We start from the raw sequence: 26,601 nt of genomic DNA, 5'->3' as shown, positions 1-26,601 counted from the left end.
GAACTTTACAGAGGTCTTCACAGACTGCTGGACACTGTTTCTCCTGCAAATTTTCACCTGTACACATTTCTACCAGCGCGGATAATAGATGAGTAGACACACCTTCCCATGAGCAGACAGGGGAAAGGAACTAGTAGGCGAGTGAAGGTGCAGGCCTCTACTGAGCAGTAGGTCTAATAGTCTTGAGAGGAGGGACTCGACAATCTTCAGGTTACCAATTCCTTCCGGCTCCTAAGAATGCGTTGCTTTCTTTTCCACAACATGAGTAGCGACGACCAAATTTCTGATGTTAACTGATGACTAGATTCCACTTAAGCTTTGACAAAATGGTATGTCCCATTTCAATATATGTATTATTATGTAGAATATTTACAAGATGACCACAGCTTCATTTGGTCCAACAGATATCCCGCTCCCCCCAAGTTCATATGAAATTTGGGAAAATGACGTGGAAAAGAATGCGCTGCTGGTTACACTCTGGAACAATAGAAAGGGGTGTGAGTAATTAATATGAGGGGTACAAGTACAATACTATCTATCTCCCTCACCCACGGCGAGTTTTTTGCGGGCATGACAAAAAATTCTGAAGAAAATCTGTTTCAACTATTTACACTGTACAAGTATCAGTGAATTTTACTAGTGCTGGGAGCGCCGGCTGCGCGACCTGTTGCCTGGTTGAGTTTCAGCGATACCGGGGGCATTGTGCGATGCCAGTCGGCGTAAAGCCATGGGAGGCTTCTTGGGGGTTGTGTGTATGGCAGGTATATGAAGCTGTGGAGAGGCCGTATGCGTGGCGTCTACATTCTGCATGGGAAGACCAATATGTGTTGACTCTGCTGTATGTGCAGGGTCTCCAGCTGTCGGTGTGGCTGTGTCTACGGCTCTCTCAGGCGATGGGCCAGGGCTTGCAGGCGCGCCAAGGCACTTATCTTCCTCACCTGATGCTGATTCAGGGTTCCTTGCTGGAACGTTAATGGTAGGTTTTCCTAATCCGTTTGAGTGGATGACAGCATCCCTGATGATGGGGCTGAGGGGTACAAGTACAATACTATCTAGATAAACCAAGTAACACAGCATTGCAGATCACAAGAGTTTGGCACACCCATCACTCACACTTCACTGCTTGCTCTGTGAGGTAGAGAGTCTTTTTTGTTATCATCCCAATAACAGTGGAACCAAGATGCTAGTGTGCCAAGTCGATGGTAGCATATTTAAGGAACTGCCTTTCCATCTTGGGTAGATATTCTCTGTTGGCTTGCGGAAAAAAGAACCGGTTATGAAATTCGACTCTGAATTTGATGCCAGTGTCCAACTTCAAATTGGCGATCTTTATCCATTTTGACTGTTTGATAGCTTGCCTCGATTAAAGTTAAAGTCAAAGAGTTGCTCAAACCAGAGTGTGGTCTGAACCAAAAAAGTATGGCAGTCAAGAATAAAGCTTGTCCATCACACACATACTAAGATATAATCCATCTGATTGCCCATATGGTAGTCATTCGAACGCCAAATAAGATGTGGGTGCTGGAAATGGATGTTGGTTACTACAAGGTGATTAGTTGTTGCAAAATTGACTAGTCGATCGCTATTGTCACATCTTGTACCAAGAGCGATTGAGGACATGCCTGGTGTTTTTGTCTCCGTTTCTGTGCAAGCATTCCAATTCCTGAATACTAAAAACAGATTCGATGATAGTGCACAATCAACAACAGATTGAAGGTCATGATAAAAGGGTGTCCTTTCCTCTTCAGTTGTGTTGAGTGTGTGGCATACAAACTGAGATAACGCTAGCATTCACAACAGCACCCCAGAGATAAATTTTAGCCAACCTATGTGAGATTGACTCCCATTCTAGAGAAGCTGCATGCACATACGGGTTGAGCACAATGGCAATTTCATGAAGTCTGCTATCATTGGTGCCTTCAATGTAGTAAAGATCATAAAAAGATTTTCGTTCCTGGCATTTTGATTCAACTGTGGCTACTATCCAGGAGGACCTCTGAAAGACAGATCACACCGACTACATAATTATTAAGGGCTTTCATGATGAGAGATTGAGTTCCTTCATTGCACAGTGTACATACAGCGATTCTAACAACTTCTCTCGTATTGAGAATGGTGGTGGCTTTCAGATTTGTCACTGACCTCGCCGACCTGAAGACCAGCATGTCAGTTATAAAATCCAAGACATTGGGAAAATATTATTTACAGAGTAGATCCTTTAAAAGATGAGTCAGCAGTCTTGGACTCCTGCATGAAGAATATGACTTCCTTCTATACTTGTCAGATATGCATATTATTGGACTTGTTATACAATCTTATGTAATGTTCCTCAACCCAAAGGTTTTTGTTTTTTATTGCTCATATGCTTTTTTTTTCATTTAATTTCTATTCCTTTATCTATAATGGTATATTATTATTATTATTATTATTATTATTATTATTATTATTATTTCCCTTTTTTTCTATTTTCTATTTTTTTTTTTTTTTTTTCCAAGGGTGTCACCACTTATCAAGGCCCAGAGGGCACTCAAGGATAAGGGTTAATAGGTATACATTAGTCATTGTGATTTTAGCATAGTAAACAGTGGGAATTTTGAAACTTGGATTACTTAGGGGGACGATTCAATTAGAACTTGTTCACATTGGACTTTTTCTTTTTTTTTTTTTTTTCATAGGTATCAACTCATTATCAAGGTCAAAGAGGCAACTCAAGGATAAAGGTTAAAGAGTGTACAGTAGAAATTGGACAATATAATAATCATTAGTAATGAAAATTTGTTAAATTTGATAACTTATATGGAACGGCTCATCAAGAACTTATTTATGTTAGACTTGAAGACAACCATATTGTAGTCAGCCGGAAAGCAGGAACACGGAAGACAATTCCACAGGCGTGCAGTTCTAATAAAAAAGCTTTGTTCATGGAATCTACGTTTAGGTTTAGGCACAGATAAAGAGTGGGGGGAATTATTGATAGTGTTTACAGCTAGAAGAGTGTTTCTTGTGAAAGTTTGGCGAGGGGGGACCATAGATTGAAGCTCAGTCGAACACTTTCCATGAAAATAACGATACATCAGAGACAAACTCGCAACATCTCTTCTGTGAGATAGAGGTTGCAAGGAAGAGAAAAGGACATCTCCTACGAGGCTACGAAGTCTATTTTGAACTCTATCAAGGCAGGCCAAGTCCTTTCTAGCAGCTCCTGCCCAGATGTGGCAACAGTATTCCATCCTTGGACGTACCTGGCTCTTATATAGATAGAGAATAGCATCAGCAGTGAGATATCTACTGGATCGATAGAAAGATCCCACCATTTTTCCAGCGGCCTTGGCAACAGATTTGATGTACGTGTTCCATTTAAGATCAGGAGTAATGGTCAAGCCAAGAAGCTTGTCAAAACTTGAGGCCTCTCCAAGACGAGAGCCATTCATTTCAATTGATGCCAGATGTGGATCAGAATGTTGATGATGTAAAGAGAGGAGCTTGGTTTTAGATGCATTAAAAGTAACCAGCCACTCCTTTCCCCATTGTACTACATGCTCAAGATCAGAGGAGAGAGAATTGGAGAGAACTTGGTCGTTTACTGTCTTAGATGTACTACCATAAATGGTAGTGTCGTCAGCATAGATGTCTACAAATGATGTAAGGATGTGATTTGGAAGATCATTAATGTAGATCAGGAAAAGAGTTGGGCCCAGGATGGACCCCTGAGGGACACCGGCATTAATACTGTGGGCTTCTGATTTTTGCCCCTCAACTACTACTCTTATGAACCTATCAGAAAGAAATGATTTAATAATTGAGAAGACATTTCCAGCTATACCATAGCTGGAGATCTTATGAAGTAAACCTTTATGCCATACCCTATCAAAGGCCTTAGATATGTCAAGAGCAATTGCCCTAGAAAGGTTGCCTCCGTCGAGAGATTTGCTAATCCTATGAGATATAACTGTAAGCACATCTGCTGTAGATCTAGCAGAACGGAAACCATATTGAGTGTCACTAAGAAGGTTATTTTTGTTGAGATGGTTGATTACTTCTGTATTTAACACAGATTCCAGCAACTTACTCATGACGCACAGGAGACTTATTGGCCTGTACTGAGAGGGGGATGAGCGATCACCTGAATTCTTAAATACAGGGCATACAGATGAAATTTTCCAGGGAGATGGGAAACTATTCTCCTTAAGACAACGTTTAAATAGTTTTGTAAGTATGGGCGCTAGTTCAGGTCGAAGTTTTTTGAGTACTATAATTGGAATCTGATCCCTCTAGTAGAACTCACTCCATATTATTCACCCCAATTTCTCCCCATAAGCCTCAATTACCACCCCAGTTATGTAACTGTCTTAATATATCCCTACATTTTGTTTTATCCTTCATCTATTCTGTCTTTATTTCCTTTATTTTCCATTTCTATCCTAATGAACTTAAGTTATACGTCATATTTCTCTATATCTGTAACCTAGCTTCTCGTCTTCCAATTAGGTTTTGAAATGTCATTGCATAAAGAGCTTCTATAACCTTTCTTTTTCTGTTCCTTACTGAACTGGCAAATAAACTCATATTTATTTTGTCTTAAATTGATTGTTATGCTCCATCTTCAAGTATTGAGTTTCATATATCCTTCATAAGTCCCTATATAAAGAAACCAACATTTTAAATAACAGACATTCATAAGCTTGTCATGACACAAAAATTTACATATTCATATAAATGGACAAACATATACATATATTCATATAAATAAATTAACATTTTGGTAATTTTAATACAAATTTATCTTTTAAATTGATTTGCACAAGCAATGGTGTGTGAAGAGAAGTTTGCTTTTTGTTTTGCTTTCTTTTTTTACATTTTCATTGAATCTAAAATTAATTAAAAAGAAAATATGGCATCACTAACGGTAGGGGGAAAAGCTATCAGTCACTCTTTCCCATTTCTCTATGTTACTTCATTAATGGGAAAGGGAAAGAGTCAGCCATTGTCCACTCCACCCCCAATTTCTGAAATCTTGCTTATATCTTGTATAGATTTCTGATTGTATTTTTTTTTTTAATTGTGGAATCATCACTTATCAAGGCCTATTTTAATTACCTCCCTTGAAAATAAATGAGCAAATATTTTAAGAAAGTTTTAATAATTCATCTCTTATTATTAAATAACTTTACTTATTGTTAATAGCAATAAAAATATTTTTAGAATTACTTAGTCTAGCCCAAACAATCTGATAAAAGGAAATATTTTTAACCAATCATGGAAAAATAAAATTTAGCTTGGGATCCATATATTTTACTGAAGAATATTATAAGAGTTGTCTCCCTTACAACTAAATGTTTTTTTTTTCGTTATAATTAAAATAAATTTGAAAACAGATAAAACAATTCATTACATTCCAAACTACACAAAGTAGACACAGCTAGTACATATATAATTTTATTCATTGTTTGACATTTCAGATTTCTTTGTAAATAAATATAACACTAGCAGTGAGACCCGACATTGCCCAGGATTGAATGATAATCAATAACTCATGTTTTTATTGTCATCAAAATTGGTGAAATCGCTCATTTTTCAATCAAGTCAATTACCTGCTCTAATTGGGGATCCATCGCAGTGCACTGGGAGAAAGCTTCACATGCCTCTCCCACAGTGACTTAGTCCACCATACATTGTAGTCTACATTGCACTGTAGAGAAGCTATTGTTGATTTTATAAAATTATTTTCTATATATAAAGTTTAAAATGCAAAAGTCAAGTATCATACTTCAATTGTGCTCAAAATAGAAACATTCATTTCGAACGCGCCCTTGCTATATCAAAAATCCTACTGCTCATTTCATATCCTGGCCTTACTGCTTGTACTGTGATTATGGTTTGAACTTAAGTGTAAAATTAAAACGTCAAGCATCATAGTTCAATTGTGATTTAAACAAAAACATTCATTTTGAACATGTTTCTGTCATAAAAAAACCCTACTGTTGATTTTATATATTGTGCCTTTCAGCTTGTGTGATAATAAAATTTCTCAAATGCACTTGTGATGTTAGGCTGTGTAAAGTGTTAACTTTGTCAAAATTGTTTGTCCTTTGCTTTATCAGATTATTTCACTTATTGATAATCGATACTTATCAAAGACATTCCGATACAAAACCTATCTAAGAACACTGCAAGGCACATAAAGTAACTTTGTATGAAATTTCATAAAAATCAGCCCGGCCGTTTTTGAGTCCATAGGAAATGTTGTGAATATGGATTATCTCCTCTTTGATGTCCAAGCTATAAAAGCTGTACATTTCCGCTTGTCAAGTAAAGGAATAGTAAAACTTTTGGTTGGTTGGTTGTTTTTGTTTTACAGCATATCAACACTTTTCGGGTTATTTAATGCCGAATCCAAAGATTTTGAAGAAAATTTTTTTTGATAGAATATATTTGTTGTTTTCACGTCAGTTTCTATTTAACCCATAGTTGGGACCCTAACAGGTATTACCACTCTGGGTCAGAGTGGACCTGGGAGCAATGGTAATTAAAGGGTGGCTCCACACTCCCCAAAGCCCACAAGCTGGGGCCTCACCACTGGATATAGTTTAAGGTCATATCCAGGACCCCCATTGAGGGACTTTTACCCTCTGCAGGGGGGCAGTCGGCGTATTCTAATGCCCCACCGACAGGGCCGAGTAAAACTTAATTGAATAAAAGATTACAAGACGGAATCCTTTGTCCTGTTTTCATTACAATTTATTTAATTAAGAATGGAACAATTTATGCGACTAGAACAATTTACCACAGATCCAGAAAGCGATTTAGTTGACAAGTGCTGGAAACATTGGCAAGAGACATTTACAAATTTCATCAAGGTTCTACATTCAGAAAGACCGGGATGTTTTGTCAATAAGCGTGCGCTCCTAACCAACTACTCGTCTCACACAATCAACAAAATCATCAATTATCTCGGATGGTGTTACATACAAAGAAGCAATTGGTGTACTGTATGCTATATACATAAAGCCCAAAAATGAGATATTTTCTAGACACCTACTTGCCAACAAGAATCAGGTAAAATATTGGATCATTTCCGTAAGAGCCTTCAGACACTGAGCAAAGATTGTAACTTCTGCCCAATGATGCAACACATTTTGGATGCCTTCATTAACGACTAATGTAATGCTCAGGTAAGACGTTTTCTTGAGAATAAGACCCTTACACTTAGAATAGCTTACAAGCAAGCCAATACCTTCAAATGTGCTATACAGAAGTCTAGTTCTTATTTACAGTTAGACACAGTAGGCGCCACACTAAACCCACCTGTTCCTACTGCCCCCCCTCATGACGATGGTCTAATGAAGCTTCAAGAACAATCAGTCACTGCTGCTTTAAAAAGGGACACCTGCTATTTTTGCAGCATATCTAAACATGTACAAGTTTCATGCCCTGCCAGAGATACTCGTTGTCATAAATGTGGAAAACTAGGTCAGTTTTTAAAGGTATACAAGTCTTCTAAAACCCTATACAAAGCCATTCGTCAAAATACATCTGCAACTTTAGCCGCCTTCCCTGACTGCCTTTCAAAAACTTTTGTAAAAGTAAAAATTAACAGATCTACGAGTGCTCTGCTCGATACTGGGAGCTCAGAAAATTTTATCAAAGAAAGCTAGATAAAAACCAACAAATTGTATTTTGTCCCCTCCCCAAGTAGGGTAACAATGTAAGTGGTTATTGTTTGGTAGACTTACTATATAATGACGTCTCTTATAAAACCACTAAATAATCTGCAACCTTTGTTGCGAAATAATACTGGGACACGATTTTTTTGCAGCAGCACTTACAGATTGATATTCCATTTGGTGGTTCAATACCTGCATTGAAAATTTGTGGATTGGTGACAACAAAAATTCAGTACCCGTTACTTTTCGAAAAACCTAACTGAAAACTGAAACCCATAGCAGTGAAAAGCAGACATTTTTCTGATAATAATAAAAAATTCATTGACTCTGAGATAAAAAGACTATTCAAGGAGGGTATAATGTAAATCACTCTGGAGGGCTGAGGTAGTTATAATCACTTCTGAAAACCATAAAAAGAGAATGGTTATAGATTACTCCTAAACCATAAATAGATTTATTCTTTTGGACGCCTTTCCACTACCCATGATAAATGAAATGAGAGGTGAAATAGCCAAATACTGTATGTTTAGCACTCTGGACTTGAAAAGCACATGCCATCAGATAGCTATTAGACCTAGAGACAAGCTATACACAGCTTTTGAGTCAAACAGTCGACTATATCAATCTTGCAGGATTCCTTTTGGTGTTACGAGTAGGATAGCCAGCTTCCAAAGGATAGTCAACTAAATCATAATGGATTGCAAACTGGAAGGCACATTTGCATACACTGACAATGTTACAGTATGTGGCCATAATAAAAAGGAACATGACAAAAATCTCAGATGGTTCATGTCCGGCATCGACAAATACCTTACCCTAAACGACAAATAAACCTACTGGGGTATACCATAAGCAAAGTTTTTACAGTACTGGACGCAAATCGATTGAAACCTTTACTCCAGATGCCGTTCCTCATAATTAGCCTTTGCTTCGACGTGCTAGGACAGGTTTGCTCACTACTCCCAATGGATTGCATAATTCTCAGAAAAAATACATCCATTAACACAAGTAAAGACGTTTACTCTGTCCCGTCAAGCCATTGAGGCATTAAAGGACTGAAAAAGGATATTGCGAAATCAACAATTACAACATTAGACCAAAATATTCCTCTGGTTGTTGAAACAGATGCGTCAGACTGTGCTATTGCTACTTCTTTAAGACAAGTTGATCATCCTGTAGCCTTTTTTTAAGGATCCTCTCACGGGCTGAACGACCACACCCTGCAGTTAAAAAGGAAGCCTACGCCATAGTCGAGGCATTAAGAAAATGGCGGCACTACTTGATCAGACGCCACGTTAAACTTTTACTGACCAAAAATCAGTTGCTTTTATGTTCAACTCTAAGACTACAAGCAAAATAAAGAAGTAGAAAATAGCGAGGTGGAGAATTGAACTATTTTGTTTCTCTTTCGATGTTAGTTACTGACCCGGTAAGGAGAACTTAACAGCTGATAAACTGTCAAGAGTATGCTGTACTGCATCAAGTGGGGGATGAACTCCGAACATTACATAACAATCTCTGTCACATGGGCATTACTCGAATGGTTCATGCTGCGAGGTGTAGAAACTTGCTTTTCTCAGTGCAGGAGGTAAAAACAATTACAAATTCCTGCTGCCAATGTGTGCTGAAATAAAGTCTCGGTTTTATAAACCCAAAACTGGCATTTTAATAAAAGCAGCACAACCGTTTGAAAGACTCAATCTTTATTTTAAAGGACCGCTACGAAGCAAAACAAGGAATTGATATATATTAACTCTTGTCGACGAATATTCACGGTTTCCTTTTGCCTTCCCTGCTCAGACATATCGGCTACTGCAATTATATCATATCGGCTACTGCAAATATATCAATTATATTTCATGTCAGAGCAGCTTCGACAATTTCTACAGGAACGAACAGTAGCCATAAGCCGGACAAGTCCCTACAAGCCTAAGAGTAACGGCCAATGCGAAAGATATAATGGCATTATTTGGATTGAACAGTTTGTTCAATTGGCTGCATCAAATAACGGATGTTCCATTGATAATTGGGAAAATCTCCTTTTTGTCACATTATACGCCATTCAATCCCTATTGTGTACCGCCACAAATGCCACCCCACACAAAAGTTTTTCAGCGACAGAGTTCAGGAAGAGCTTCTCTTCCATCTTAGCTCTCTCAACCCAATACTGTGTTTCTAAGACAACATGCATGTTACACCAAGAATGATCCCTTGGTAGACAAGGTAGAGCTCATAGAGGCGAACCCCCAGTATGCTCAAGTACAACATGCATATGGTAGAGAATCTAATGTGTCTCTCAGAGATCTTGCACGTGCCGGAGACGTAGCAGGACTGTGGACAGCTTCTGAGGACAAACCAACTCCCCATGACACTGAAGACCCTCCGGAAGATCATAGCACTGAGATTGCTCCTGACACATAGTCTAATGACACTGTCACTGTTGGGGTTCTGTCAGATACTTCGAATGGGCCAACACCTGAATCCCTGACAGATGAAAGACTAGCACCGAAAAAAGTGTTCATCCAGAGACTGACTCTGACGTGAAACGGCCTGCTCCTCTGAGAAGGAAACATTTTGGAGAGAGGCATTTTAGAGCCCACAGATAGGCTTGCACTAAAGAGCCTCCCTGTTTGAGTACTCCGACCCTGAATTATGCCAAGGCAGCCACTGTGAGCTCATGGAGAGCCTGAACATTTAAGGGACTTTCTTTGCTATCAATGAGAAATTTGGTGGGTGAGAATGTTGTGAATATGGATTATCTCCTCTTTGATAATCCAAGCTATAAAAGCTGTACATTTCCGCTTGTCAAGTAAAGGAATAGTAAGATTCTCAATTGAATAAAAGATTAGACGGAATCTCTCGTTTTGTTTTCATAACAGGAAACAAACTTTACACACACAAAGTTCCTTTTCTATAATAGTAGAGATATACGAGTGGCATTCCAAAAGTAATGCCTTCTATTTTTTATTTCACCTTAACGGATCTGAGGGAATTGCAAATTGCATTGTTATGATGACTGAACTTATGCATTCATGACTTGAAAGTTTCATCTCTATGTTGACGGTGTGAGACTTCTTTGATAAATGTACGTCAGAAGCAGAGGTGCGTCATTGAATTCCTGGCAAAATTGCATTGAGAACGATGGTAACTATATAGAAAAATAAATTCTGGAGCACAAAAGGTCGCTCGTTTTTAATGGTATCACTTCCGTCTTTGTAGCTCTTCAACTGTTTTAGTTTTTAAAAAAATAGGAGGCTTTACATTTGACACTACCTTTATATATTCATAGACCATCCACTATGCAATTCTTACAGCTACGTATCTTGAAAACGGAGCTATTAAACCTGACATATTGATATAAGAAGGAGGGAAAAAATCAGACTTAGTAGAAATTAGTGTCCACAACGATGCTGAGAGGGAAAAGATAACAAACTACAAAGGTATGTACGACATGAGAAGAAACTTGAATCTTAATAATATCTTTATAATTCCAGCAATTATAGGAGCAACTGGACTCATTAAAAAGAATTTCAAAATCTACCTGGCAAATATACCCGGTGTACCAAGTGCAAGAGAGATTCAAACAATTGCACTTAAATGGATGCTCAAAATCTTTTAAAAAATATCTCAATTGGAACATATAAGATAGCGGGTGAACGTTTGGCATTCGGTAGGATAACCCATCGCCAGCTTAAACAAACAAATAAGAAAATTTAAAAAAAAAAAAAAAAAAAAAAAAAAAACAGTAAAATGTCTTAGACCTAAAGCTATAACTTTAATAAAAGTGTTTTTGTTTACACAAAATAATGAATTTTAATTCAGATTTTAAAAAGAATTCATTGATTCCCTATATTATGTAATCATTAATTAATAAATACTGAAAAAAATCATTAAATTTTATCGATTTCCTGAATTTTGGTGGATTTTTAAGTGAAGGGAGAGGTCAAAATGTTTATGCATTTTGAGCATCGGCATTCATTTTGCTACACGTACCTAATTTTTACTGATATATTTAGACTGTTGCATCGTCGTTTTATTTTTATTATTGTTTCCTGGTGTTAGTTTTTTCCAGTCACGCGGACATTTAATTTGCGTAAATTATTGTATTTAAAGTGAACATTTAAAATTAAAAATGATAAGTTGCTTAAAGCAACTTATTATTTTTCGAAAATGCGAAATATTTTAGATTCGTGTTGCGTGAAATTTACAAAACAAAAAATGTTCGCATAACTGAAAATAATTACATCAACAATGCAAAAATGTCAAAAGATGAATAAAAATAGTTTTATTTTTAGTTAATAATTTTGTTTAGAATTTTGCTCATTTAAATATTAAAACATTAAATATTTTTTTCGTCCAAATATTCAAAAATGGACATTTTTTTAAATGATTTTCTTTATGAAGCAAAAAGCACTGCTTAGAAGAAGTCATATTTAGAATTCACATCATCGTAGTTACAAATATTTGCAGAAGAAAACCATAACAGTCGGTAAAAAAAGAGAAAGACATTGTTGACATCTTGACACGTTTTCATTTCTACTTAGAAATATTTTTGTTTTCCATTCGTTTTGTTGTTTGTCTATTCTCATTCATTAAAAAATGAAAAAGATTACATTAAATTCACTTTATACGAACGAAATAATAGAAATAAAAATGCTATTTTGAAATCTACCAAATTTGTAGTATTGGAACTTTCATTTTGGTTGTATTTCACGTTTTGACCGACGTAACCTCCTGAGAAAGATTGGAGGTAACATCGGCCAAAACGTGGATATAACAAGAACCATAAATAGTAATGCAAGTAGTATGCATAATATTTTTAAAAAGCCGAACATTGTACACCTACCAAATATATATTCAAAAACTGAATCTGCCACATGTGTGTTTGTGTTACTGTAGTTAACTCCCAGTTAAATCACAATCTCCCAATCTCACCAATATCAAAACTGAGATTCTACTTCTTTAAGCGATTACGAGGAACACTCTGCAAAACTTTGGAAATAATATTTTGGTTAATAGCATGTCATTAAAACGCTAATCAATGATCAGGAAAGCGATTGTAATTTTACGTTAAATTTATATGCAAAAACTGAATTTGAAGTATATATCACGGTGTTTACGCGTAAACGCCTAAAAAAAGTAGAATTTTCTTTTTCCGAGAGAGGGTGATTTAGGGTCCTACAAATGCACGATTTTTTATAAAGTTTTTTTTAACAAATAAAAATAGGTTAATAAAAAATAGCAGTACTTCTACAGAATTTGAACCAACACGATTTGTTATTATTTTAGGTTTTAGAAACATTAAACGAGAATTTCAACTCTATTTTAAATTTTATTTTTTATTTATTTATTTTTATTTTTTAATACTGAAATAGGTGATTGAATTATTAAAATAAGAAATGGCGGCAAATAAATAAAAAAAAAAACAATTTCATTTTTATTTTTCAGAGTTGTGTGGGAGATTTATTTTTTTTTATTTGTCCTTTATCGAAAATTATTTAATATTAATACTCTTAGGTAAAATCTTTGAATGAAATAATCCACTATTAAAAAATAAGGAAACAATGTTTTTAAAACATTGTTTCCTTATTTTTTAATAAAAACATTGTTTTATTAATGATATTTTACTAAAATAAAATCTGGCAAGATTTCCTTCGTCTTTACAAAATTGATGCATTACGAAAATTCCATTACATTTGAGTTTTTAATTCAAATCATTCGTCGGACAAACATTCAGCTGATTATATATATCTCTTAAATACCAAAGGAACACAGGCTTAATCAAATAAACAATGAATCAGATACCAATTTAATCTACTAAATCTATGCGAATTAGAATGTACTCACTGTACGAATTTCATAAATCAATCAAAACGGATAACAACAAATTACTGAAAATTTGTTTTCATCAAATTTGAAGTCAGTTATAAAAATTCATTGAATAATTTTAGCAGAAGAAAAACATGAATGAAATAATTACTGACGGAAAATTTCAGATTCACTGTGAACAAATTATTTTAATTTTGTTTTTAAATGATTTTAGTTTCCTTTAAAAAAAATATTTAAAATCAAATAACATAAATTGAAGAGACGCCTTTTTTTTATTTTTCCCCATTTTTTTTTTCTAAAGAAAAACAAACACCAATAGAAAAGAAAATCTCAACGTTTCAAAAACAAAAAGAAACTAAAAAAAAAAAACATTTGTTTTAGAAATCATTAGAACGAAATAGAAAAAAATGATAGAAAGAATTCATTTGTTTACAACAGTAATAATTTCTCGAAAAAAACAAACGAGTAATTTTGAAAAGTACGGAAGAGCAGAAAGAACAAAATTTAAAAAATAAAAATCTGACGCTTGCATAATTGTGTTATTCAAGCATTGCATTGCATTGGTTGATTGTTTACTTCAAATAATAATTGTGTATGAAGTTTTTTATGTAAGGAAAAGCTTTGCACAGAACCAATCCCACTCTATGCGATGTCATCCTGACACCAAAAGAAGCGCAAGTTTACATCATTGGAAGTAACAGTCGCCGCAGGTGACATCAGCATTTCCTCCGTAAAGCTAGAGCACAAGATTCAATTGAAAATTTAATAAGGTATGAGGTGAGTGTCCGGGGAGTGTAAACAAAAAAAAAATATATACAGCAATGATTTTATACACAAATATTACAGATGTAGAATGAGAAAATGTGAATCGAATGACAATTAACTTAAATTAACTAAACTTGATTATTGTCTCCGCTACGTTTTGGCCGATGTAACGTCTGACATGTGTCGAAATATTCAAATCTGCATTGAGAAAAATAGACTGAATATTTCAAATTATCAGTCATCATTTCAATAAATTCGGAATCATAATTTTATGATAAAAATCATATTCGATTAATTTTTTTGCCCATTTTGTCCACCCGTACTTGAAATAAATACCAAACTGGAATCGTCACCCTTAAACGTAAAAGTAGAATTGATAAGAAAAATAAATAAATAATACACACGGACACGATCAAAGAGCTAAAAACGCATTGAAAGAAGGAAATTAACATTATATATATATATATATATATATATATATATATATATATATATATATATATATATATAGTAGGTATTCTTTTTTTATTACAAAAGACTTTTTTTTTAATAAAACGAATAATGACTGTCGCTACTTACCTGCATTCGATGGAACTCTTCCTCTGACAAGGCCGACGCCATGACAAAAACGTGACGCAAGCAGTGTCAGTTGGAAATAGTCCTCAACCGAGTTACATTTACGGAAAAAAAAATAACTAAATAATATTTATAAAAATGTCCACTTCCTTCAGTTGGTACAAAATCCTCATGAGAGAGAAGAGGGAATACGAGAGGAGATTTACCACCTCCTTTTCTTTCTTCAAAACAACTACCAGTTAGAGATTAGGAAGAGTGTGCCTTTTTGACTCGTGTATTGAGTGACACTACATTGAGACAGACAACCATTGCAATTGCTACTGCCACTACGCTAACACTAGATTGAGGCATATAACCATTACTGCTGCTGCCGCCACTAGGCTAATGCTAGATTGAGGCAGACAACCATTACTGTTGCTGCTGCTACTACATTAACGCTTGATTGAGGCGTCTACTTACTGATACTAAACAGTCGTCAGCGTACATAATCACGCCACGCATCTGGTTTGTTCAGTAGCGTAAACAGAGTAATACATTAATGTGTGGTTGGAAATTGTTTTACGGTGGGTTTGCGATATTTCTCTCAAATAACATATTTTTTATTTATTTGTGATATTGAAGATGTAAATTTTTACATTAGGTTCACCTCACAGTTTTTAACATGAAAGATTGGGGGTGTTTATTTTTTCATTTTTTTTACATGGGGGTCACCGCACCGCTTATCAAGGCCCAGGAGCCACTCGGGGATAAGGGTCATTGTGTGTACACTAATCAGTGGGATAGTATCGTAGTAATAGTTAGTATTGGGGATTTGATAGGTGTCATAACTTAAGGGGGCGGTTCATCAGGAATTTGTTTGTGTTGGACTTGAAGACATCCAAGTTGAATTCGGGGGCGGGGGGAACAGGCAAGCGGCAGAAAGTTTCACAGCCGTACAGTTCTAAGAAAGAAGCTTTGTTCATGGAATCTACGTTTTGATTTAGGCACGGATAAAGAGTGGGGAAAATTATTGACAGTGGTTTCAACTAGTCGGGTGTTTTTCGTGAAAGATTGGCGGTGGAGGACCAGAGAATGGAGCTCAGACGAGCACTTGCCATGGAAATAACGATAAAACAGAGATAAGCTTGCAACGTCTCTTCTGTGGGAGAGAGGTTGCGAGGAAGAGAAAAGGTCATCCCCCACCAAGCCACGAAGTCTATTTTGTGCTCTGTCCAGGCAGGATAGACTGTTTTAAGCAGCTCCTGCTCAGATGTGGCAGCAGTACTCCATCCTTGGACGTACTTGGCTTTTATACAGATAGAGAATTGCATCATTAGTGAGATATCTTCTGGAGCGGTAGAAGGATCCCACCATTTTCCCAGCGACCCTGGCCACAGACTTGATGTATGTGTTCCATTTCATATCAGCAGTAAAGGTCAAACCCAGAAGCTTATCAAAACATGGGGCCTCCCCTAGACAAGAGCCATTCATTTCAATCGATGCCAGATGGGGATCAGAGCGTTTATGATGTAATGATAGAAGCTTGGTCTTAGATGCATTAAAGGTAACCAGCCACCTCCTCCCCCACTGAACTATGCGCTCAAGATCTAAGGAGAGAGAATCAGAGAGATCGTTGCCATTTACGGCCTTTGATGTGTTGCCATAGATAGTCGTGTCATGAGCATAGATGTCAACGAATGATTTTAGTATGTGTTTTGGGAGATCATTGATGTAGATCAAGAAGAGAGTTGGGCCCAGGATGGACCCCTGAGGGACTCCAGCATTAATACTGTGGGCCTCTGATTTCTGCCCATCAACCACTACTCTTATGAGCCTATCAGAGAGAAATGATTTAATGATAGAGAAAACATTTCCAGTTATACCGTAGTTGGAAATCTTGTGAAGTAGGCCTTTATGCCATACCTTATCGAAGGCCTTTGATATGTCAAGAGCAATTGCCCTAGAAATGAAGCCTTTGTCGAGAGATTCGCTAATTCTATGTAATATAACTGTTAGCACATCTGCTGTAGATCTAGCAAAACGGAAGCCATGTGCATGTCACTAAGAAGGTTATTTCTGCTGAGGTGGTTGACTACTTCTTTATTTAATATGGCTTCCAGCAACTTACTCATGACACTCAGGAGACTTATTGGTCTGTATTGAGAGGGAGATGACTTATCACCTGAATTCTTAAATACAGAGCATACTGATGAGGTTTTCCAGGGTGTTGGAAAGCACTTCTCCTTAAGGCAACGCTTAAACAATTTGGTAAGTATGGGGGCAATTTCTGGTTGTAGCTTTTTTAATACTATAATTGGAATACCGTCAGGGCCAGTTGCTTTACTGGAATCAAGGTTCTTGATTACCTTGGCGATCTCACGCACAGATATTTGTATGTTACCTAGCGTGTTGTATGTTGTAGGAGGAAATACGGGGAGTTGATGGCCTTCGTCGCATAGGGTAGAATTTGCTGCAAAGTTCTTGGCAAATAGTCTGGCCTTCTCGGATGCTGACGAGATGACCTCTGGACGATTGATAATGGTTGGGATAGAACGCACGCTTCTGTTCAGGATCCTATTTGCTATTTGCCAGAACTGGTGGGAACCAAGCCGCTGCTCAGCTACTTTGGATTTAACGGATTGAGCATATAGCTCTCTTGCATTTTTTATTACTCTTTTAGTGTGGTTGCTGGCGGTCCTGAAAGTAGCTTTAGTCCCAGTGCATCTATTACGTTAGTAGCTATCGAAAAAGTGATTTCTATGTGTGATGGCAGCAGCACATTCAGGGGAAAACCATGGCTGGCTGTTAGGTTTTTGTTGGAACTTTTTGGATGGTATGAATTGGTCTATGCCAACAAGTAACCATTCGGTCAGGTCTGATACTATAGAGAACACATCCTTTTTAAACATAGAATGGAGAGGTAGATCAGATATGAATGTACAGAAGTTATCCCAGTCAGCCATAGAGTATCGGTATACAGTACGGTGGAGAGGTACATCTGTAGAATTATTATATTTCATTTTTATCTTAACTGATACAACGGAGTGGTCGGAGGATCTCAGAGCAGATAGAATGGCACATGAGCATAACTCCGGGGAGGTGGAGAGAAAAAGGTCTAGAAGGCTTGCGTACTGACCGGTCGTATCGGGTACACGGGTGGGCTCGCGAACAATCTGAGTGAGGTCATGGACAATGGCAAAATCATGACAGAACCTCCCTTCATCGTCAGTCTTATTTGAGTGGGTCAGCCATTCAACATTGTGGACGTTGAAGTCACCGCAAATGTGAATGTTAGCCGCGGAATGAGCAGACAAGATGTGGTCAATTTTCTCCGATATACTCTTAAAGATAGTAACTCCGCTGTTGTGGGGGCGATAGAGGACAAATATAAATGCGGTGGTGTAAGCTAGTGCCACTCAGAAGCACATATAAGGTAAGCTAGGGTCCTCTCTGGATATATCGCTGCCACACGGGAAGCCATCTTTAATGTAGGCACATATTCCATGTCCATGGCGATCTCGGGGGTCAGATTTAGATGTTAAGTTAGAGTATCCATTAATTAAGAACTCATCTAGGGAGGTGGTCGGCCCTATTCCAGTTTTGCTTAGAAAAAATATGCCTGGTTTTGTCTCCTGTAATTGGGTTTCAACCTCTGGAAGGTTGGAACGTAGACACCTAATGTTGGAGAAGTAGACATGGTAGTAGGGGTCTACGTTGGAGCATGGGGTTCTAGGTTTATTCGTGTTTTCTTTTTTTGGAGATATTCATGTTGAGGATTTTGGGATTTGTGGAACAGGTCAGCATACTTGGTAAGAGCAGTACAGAGAGGGAAAGTAAGAGAGAAAAGACGGGAATTTTTTTTTTTTTTTTGTAGCACATGATAAGGTAAAGCCGTAACAATTACCCACTAGTATGGCATCGAGAGGCCCCACCAGAGACTACTGCATGGTCCAGAATCCATTCACCAAATGGCAATACAGCAGCCCCAGTACTTTGCACCTGCTGATAGGACAACCTCCTTAGTGGTTAGCCAAGGTTCGGGTCCCTGACTATCAGGCGGTTAACATCAGCCCAGATGAAAATGTTTACCTCCAGCACCCTTACTAGTGACATGGCCGCAAATATAGACATAGGAACAGAAAATTTCCGGCATCTCAGACTACTGTTCACAAAGTACTACCGACCTGGGAAACAGATTTTTCTTCACCCTTTGTCAGAAACATCACTCATTGGAAATGAGGACTGGGGGACAAAAAAGGAGAAGCGAGAGTTAACTGGAGCTGCCGATAACACATCCACTGTATTATCTACACTCCATTAAAAAAAAAAAGGTAAGAGGGACTTATTAATATCTACTTAGTATAAGTCCTTTGTCCCATTCCCAGTTTAGGATAGTACTTGAAGATAGTTTCCCCTCCAATATTAATCCGTGGAAGTTTTTTGGGGTTTTTTTTTCGTATTTTGTTCTTAATATAGGGAGGTTGGGAGGGGTGTTTATTCTGAAAGCCGTTCTTTACATATGAAGGTTGAGGGGGTGTTTATTCTGAAAGCCGTTCTTTGATTTTTAAAGAAAATTGTGGAAGTGGACCTAATGTAAAAAATGTATATAGATTTATTTATCGCGCACACACAGAAACATGTCCGCCAGTGAATTACAGAGCATAATACAGGTTTTATATCTCGAAAACTTTCTTGTCTCTGCGAAATTTAAAGGAAACTTTCCAATTCAGCATAGTCGAAAACCTCGAAAAGTCGTCATTTTAAAGAAATGTGTGGGGGGTGGACCTAATGTAAAAAAAAATATCTAACTCCAAAACAAGACGGAGAATTTATCACGGTTAATTTTTTTTTTTTTTTTTTTTTAAAGGGTGTCACCACTTATCAAGGCCCAGAGGCCACTCGAGGATAAGGGTTAATAGGTATACATTAGTCATTGTGATTTTAGCATAGTAAACAGTGGGAATTTTGAAACTTGGATTACTTAGGGGGACGATTCAATTAGAACTTGTTCACATTGGACTTTTTCTTTTTTTTTTTTCATAGGTATCAACTCATTATCAAGGCCAAGAGGCCACTCAAGGATAAGGGTTAAAGAGTGTACAGTAGAAATTGGACAATATAATAATCATTAGTAATGAAAATTTGTTAAATTTGATAACTTATATGGAACGGCTCATCAAGAACTTATTTACGTTAGACTTGAAGACAACCATATTGTAGTCAACCGGAAAGCAGGAAAACGGAAGACAATTCCACAGGCGTGCAGTTCTAATCAAAAAGCTTTGTTCATGGAATCTACGTTTAGGTTTAGGCACAGATAAAGAGTGGGGGGAATTATTGATAGTGTTTACAGCTAGACGAGTGTTTCTTGTGAAAGTTTTGCGAGGGGGGACCATAGATTGAAGCTCAGTCGAGCACTTGCCATGAAAATAACGATAAAGCAGAGACAAACTCGCAATATCTCTTCTGAGAGATAGAGGTTGCAGGGAAGAGAAAAGGACATCTACGAGGCTACGAGGTCTATTTTGAACTCTATCAAGGCAGGACAAGTCCTTTCTAGCAGCTCCTGCCTAGATGTAGCAACAGTACTCCATCCTTGGACGTACCTGGCTCTTATATAGATAGAAAATTGCATCAGCAGTGAGATATCTACTGGATCGATAGAAGGATCCCACCATTTTTCCAGCGGCCTTGGCAACAGATTTGATGTACGTGTTCCATTTCAGATCAGGAGTAAAGGTCAAGCCCAGAAGCTTTTCAAAACTTGAGGCCTCCTGAAGACGAGAGCCATTCATTTCAATTGATGCCAGATGGGGATCAGAATGTTGATGATGTAAATAATTGTGCCTGTTTTTTCGGTAGCGGTGGTGCTTTCTTCTCCGCCCGTTCGACTTATTTCTACTTTTTCTGTCTTTTTCACTTCTTAATCAAAAATGTTTAGTTTTTTAGGTTTATTAAGTAAGATTCAAGAAAACTTGGCGGGCCTGAAAGAGCTCTCTCTCTCTCTCTCTCTCTCTCTCTCTCTCTCTCTCTATATATATATATATATATATATATATATATATATATATATATATATATATATATATAAAAATAAAAAAAAATTTCGTTTTTTTTTATTTTGTTTTTCAAAGGATTATTATTGAATGGATACTCGTCTACCAGATTATTAAAAAAAAAAAGAAAAGAAAAAGTCAATATTTAAATATGGATTGATCAGTTTCTAATGCAACGTTGTAGTAAGTGAAGATCGATCAGTGATTACCCATTTTAGGCCAAATTTCGTGAATTTAGCCTTTTTATTTTTTTTTAAAAAAGCCGTTTGGTCTTTTTTTTTCGCTCTCTCCGATTATTTTATATCAGAGAGGTGGTAGCACTCTCTATATAGGGATGGCCCGTACACGCCTATATACGCCTAGAAAACAAAACTATCCAAATCTCAACTAAAATCAACTTATAAGTTTCAAAAAGCACATATTCTTACAGAGAAGCGTCTTACGAATCCAGCGAGTGTCAGAACGTTGGTTAAAATGTCAAAAGAGAGCAAAAAAAAAAAGGGTACAAAAATGGCCAATTGTTCTTCTTTCTTCTTTCTTCTTCTGCTTTCTTCTTTCTTTTGAGATGATGTATCTCGGTGTACGAACGGTCTCTGACAACAGTTCAAGCATCAATCGACTGCTCTTTACACGGAGAAGTGCAGTGACCCATCGCTTTTTAGCTAACTCCATAATTAAATAGGATTACGTGTAATAACAAGTTTTAAACACTATATACCCAATGTAGACAGACCACTTCGAACACGGAACTTCTCTCAAAAGGGACAGCTCCAAATAATACACCGGATGCTCACAGACGTTCCAGTTTGCCAGTGGCTTATATTTCTTGGACGCTGAATATTTGAGGTGAACGTTAAGGTTTTTTCTTTAAACAGTAACCCACCAGCGTTAATGAAACCACGAAATCTTTATCTCAGTTGATCAAAATTGTTATAAGAGTAACCTATCAGCAAGTACGACGTCAAAAAACAATGTTATAAAAACAAATAATTCTTCAGATTTTGGACTGTAAAATATGTACAAAATGTCAATGCTGTGACCAGGATTCGAACCTAGGTTAGCATGGCCACAACGTGGGGTCCTAACCTCTAGACGATCACGGCTAACACTGACGTCTGTCGCTCTTGGCAGAAAGACACATGACTACTGTCAAACTATTGAAAAATAAGGAGGAAACTTGAAATTCTCACGCATGCGCAAAAATACACTATAGCAATCATTGTTAAATGCAGCTGAATCTTTTCACTCGCTAAGAAAAGTAGATCAGACCAGTTCTTCTAAGAACTCACCAAACGCCAAAGGAAATAAGTTAAATTAACCGCAAAAGAAACTGCAAGAAAGTAATCTTCTAAGAACTCGCTGGAAGCTGACCAAAAAGAATCAAAATCCAAGCCCTAGCCACAAAAATAACTAGATATTGTGGCTACTATACACAATCTACTAATAAAAACAAGTAAGTTTTCTAAAATAAACTACAATAAATTAACCAAGTAACCTCACACTGTCACTGATTAGGACTTCATATAAAGATAACAACTACACTATTGATGTATATACCGTTCCACACTTTAACTATTGGTGACGGGGCAGTATCTCAATTCTACGAGAGTTGTCTTGCTATAAGATAAGTGATATTATAGTAAGATACACATAAGTGTTATATGTTTACATTTAATAAAAAATGCCAAAGTCAGCACGTAGTAAAAAAGCTCAGAGAAATATAGACTATGAAAAAAACAAAGTCAAGGTATTATCTGAGCAAAAAGAATACTCTCAGAAAAATGCTGAAATAATAAAAATTAAGTATCATACAAATCCTGAGGCAAAGAAGGCTGCCTCACATGCTGACTCAAAAGCACGGTATAACAGGGATCCCGAGAGGAAAAAACTGCCTCACGTGCTCTTTATAATAAAGAACCAGAAAAAAAGGCTGCCTCACGTGCTGACTCAAAAGCACGGTATAACAGGGATTCTGAGGAGAAAAAAGCTGCCTCACATGCTCTTTATAACAAAGAACCAGAAAAAAAGAAGGCTGCCTCACGTGCTCTTTATAACAAAGAACCAGAAAAAAAGAAGGCTGCCTCACGTGCTCTTTATAATAAAGAACCAGAAAAAAGAAGGCTGCCTCACGTGCTGACTCAAAAGCACGGTATAACAGGGATTCTGAGGGAAAAAAGCTGCCTCACGTGCTCTTTATTACAAAGAACGAGAAAAAAAGAAAGCTGCCTCACGTGCTGACTCAAAAGCATGGTATAACAGGGATTCTGAGGGAAAAAAAGCTGCCTCACGTGCTCTTTATAACAAAGAACGAGAAAAAAAGAAAGCTGCCTCACGTGCTGACTCAAAAGCATGGTATAACAGGGATCCCAAGGGGAAAAAAGCTGCCTCATGCACAAACTATTATAAATATAAATATCAAAAACTTCCAAATCTTTGCCAAAACGCCAAAGAATGAACCAAGAAAAATTTAATAGTGAAGGTATGAAGATTTTAGAACTTTATAATACTCTAACTGTTTTATCAGAGAGGGGGTAGCACTCTCTATGTAATATAGAACCGATGGAGGACCAAGAGGCAACTCCTAAGGCCCAAAACCCAAAGACCTAAAAAACCCAGCAGGAAGCGACCTGCTACTAATGGAGGCGGCAATGAGCCGCCTCCTAAAAAAGACAATACTATCATGAATGTAAGTTTAAAAATAAGACTGTAAGTAAAAATACTAATTAACAAGAATAAAAAAGCATTGGAAATGCAAAAGGATATAGGGATGGTATGCCAAAAAGTATACAAACAAGATAGCTATGAATGGCTAGGCACATGGAAATAGAATTGCATCCAAAGTATAGCCCTATAGCTTTTTACAACCGTAATGATGGCACGGAATGAAGATTGGAGAAAAGCTATAGGGCTATACTTTGGATGCAATTCTATTTCCATGTGCCTAGCCATTCATAGCTATCTTGTTTGTATACTTTTTGGCATACCATCCCTATATCCTTTTGCATTTCCAATGCTTTTTTATTCTTGTACATATTTCTGGTTATCTTCCCCCGATATTTACGGGGTTTTTTGTTGTTTGTTTTTTTTGAATTTGTTCTTTCTTTTTTTTTTTTTTTCGTTATTAATACGCATTCAAGTTTCGTCACCCGACATTTACAATTTAAAGACAATGAACCTGCGCTAAAGTATAAACTTACCTTTAAAGAAAGTTGGGGTTTGGGTTTGTATTACTGTACACATAGATTCGAAAAAGTTGTCAAAAAAACAAATATATAACAAATAAATGTTATCAAAGACAAAATAAGTTACTTTTCTACCAAACTGAATATAATTTTCGTGTTTTTATTCAATGTAACATGTTTATTCAGCTCGACAAACATACAGTGTTTACCGATGTATTGAAAAATTCAAAATGGCGCTCGACTCTCTCTTTAACACGGTAAGTTCGGGAAAAGGTGCTATAAATAATAAACTAGACAAAATACTGTTAGAAATTTTCTCAATATATGTTACCATGACATAAGTTGACATATATTCGATGTTTTTTTTAATAGTATTTTGTCTAGTTTATTATTTATAACACCTTTCCCAAACTTACCGTGTTAAAGAGAGAGTCGAGTGCCATTTTGAATTTTCCAATGCATCGGTAAACACTGCATGTTTTTCGAGCTGAATAAACATGTTACATTGAATAAAAACACAAAAAATATATCCAGTTTGGTAGAAAAGTAATTTATCTTGCCTTTGATAACATTTATTTGTTATATATTTGTTTTTTGACAACTTTTTCGAATTTATGTGTACAGTAATACAAACCCAAAAATTGAAAAGAAAAGACGAAAATAAAAAAATAGACAGGGGGGGGGGCAAGATCCTTCAGGTCCGCTAATTTTTTTTTTTTTTTCTGGTTTTTGCAGATATTTTGATTTTTTTTATTTTGCAAATATTCTAAATTATGATTAAAGATTAGCGTTTTTAAAGAAAATCCTTTGACCTTACCACTAATTTTATATGAAAAGTGCTGCTCCTCCCCCAAAAGATACTAGTTTGAAGTCACTTTTTAAGTGGATCTGAAGCAAACCTCTTCATTAAGTCTCTGTATAATTTTTTTTTTTTTTGACCATGTAATGTCACTGGACAAAGAAAGCCTTTTTCACCCATTGGATTACTACAGCCTTTGACCAAAGAGCTCAAGATCAGGTTGGGAAAGGTGCCCTCGATTGCAGAATGTCCTGCCAATATTTGTTTACAAATCTATGTGACAGCTTCAAGAAAAATAAACAAATCTGTGTGACAGCTTCAAGAAAAAATTGTAAAGCAGACAATCAAGTTTGGGCGATTTATTGCAACTAAATTGTTTTAACACAGTCAAGACCTAACCTTCAATAATCATGCACTTGCAACCAGATGCCTCATCAAGAGAAGAAGAGTCAACTAAATAGTTTCCAAACTCTTGAACAGGAAGTCTAGAAAATGCTCACAAAACCCCTCACAAATCTGAATTGATACTAAACATGTCCATCCAAATGTTTGACTTTCCAAAACTCAATGGAGTCCTTCCTTATGTATATCCATGTTGAAATTAATGGCTTTGTTGTATACTTTTTAATCTAGCCCTAACTACTTGGTCCTCATAATTGTACACCATATGCTAACAAATATTCAATCAGCATACTACATGATGCATCAAAAAAACAACCACTTCACATACTACATCACACACATCAACAATTGATTATTCCATGTACTACATCACATGCCAACAAAACGTCCATGTCACATATTACACTACACATTATGCTATCAAACAGCCACTCTGTACACAACACAACACTGCCCATGAATAAGAGGCCATCCTACATAGTACATTGCATGTTAACAAGCATACTACACCACACTGCCACTCTGCATATTATACTACACCACACTGCCACTCTGCATATTATACTACACCATACTGCCACTCTGCATATTATACTACATATGAAAAACGACTACTCAACATACAACATACCACATCGCACATCAATGGTAACTTTGTATATGACATTGCATGCCAACAAATGGACAGTCTACATACAAAACAGTATGCCAACACTTAATTAGTATACTACATCATACACACAAATAAACATCAGTGAACTAGATACACAAATATAGTATAATTACAAATACAGTTGAATGTATAGTCGTATCTCCTATCAGTTCTATATGTTAGTCATGATTAGCTTATTTTTTTTCAAAGTCTAAATAAATAGAACAAATAAACTTTTAGTCCAGTACAGCTACAAGTTTGTTGAGCAGTCTGTTGTTGCTGCTGGTCAAGACAATAGCTGGATGAACCTGTCTGTATTTACTTGTTTCCCACTATAACAAGATGTGAAAAAAGGCTGAAAGGAAGAAGTAGCTAGCACGCTCACAAGGGCATCTAGCTAAAGTGTAATTTGAGAAGGACTTGGTTGAGCTCTCTGGTCAAGTGGTGATCTACAGGTAATCCACAGGTATTCTGTCATTGTTGATGGAATCACATTTGGCTATCTTGTGTGACCTTGTTTCGAACTGCTTAAGGCTGTCATGGCTAGAATGATGCAGCTAGAGTGAATAATATTGCAATAAGTTTGGCTGATATGAAAATAGTTATAAAAAAAATCTGTTAGCGTTCTCTAGTAGGAAAGCCTCAGCAATAAACCAACTCGTCAAAGAGAGGAGGTAATGCCTAAGAGCGAGGTGAA

The 26,601-nt window shown here is 36.6% G+C and overlaps 1 protein-coding gene across 2 annotated transcripts in view; it reads right to left on the bottom strand.

Annotated features, from left to right (window-relative positions):
• Positions 1-15,228, bottom strand: part of LOC145293835 (GRIP1-associated protein 1-like) — a 690,744-nt gene extending 675,516 nt beyond the window's left edge. For both annotated transcript variants that reach the window (XM_080140492.1, XM_080140494.1), the window contains exon 1: positions 14,838-15,228. In XM_080140492.1, the coding sequence (XP_079996618.1) occupies positions 14,838-14,879 (42 nt within the window). In that variant the 5' untranslated portion in view covers positions 14,880-15,228. The remainder of the gene's footprint in view (positions 1-14,837) is intronic.
• Between the last annotated feature and the right edge of the window lie 11,373 nt (positions 15,229-26,601).

Source organism: Euprymna scolopes, chromosome 15 (assembly GCF_053919585.1).
Source record: "Euprymna scolopes isolate OS-2025 chromosome 15, ASM5391958v1, whole genome shotgun sequence".
In the NCBI taxonomy this organism is placed as follows: Eukaryota; Metazoa; Mollusca; class Cephalopoda; order Sepiida; family Sepiolidae; genus Euprymna; species Euprymna scolopes.
This window is presented reverse-complemented; position numbering and strand designations above follow the sequence as displayed.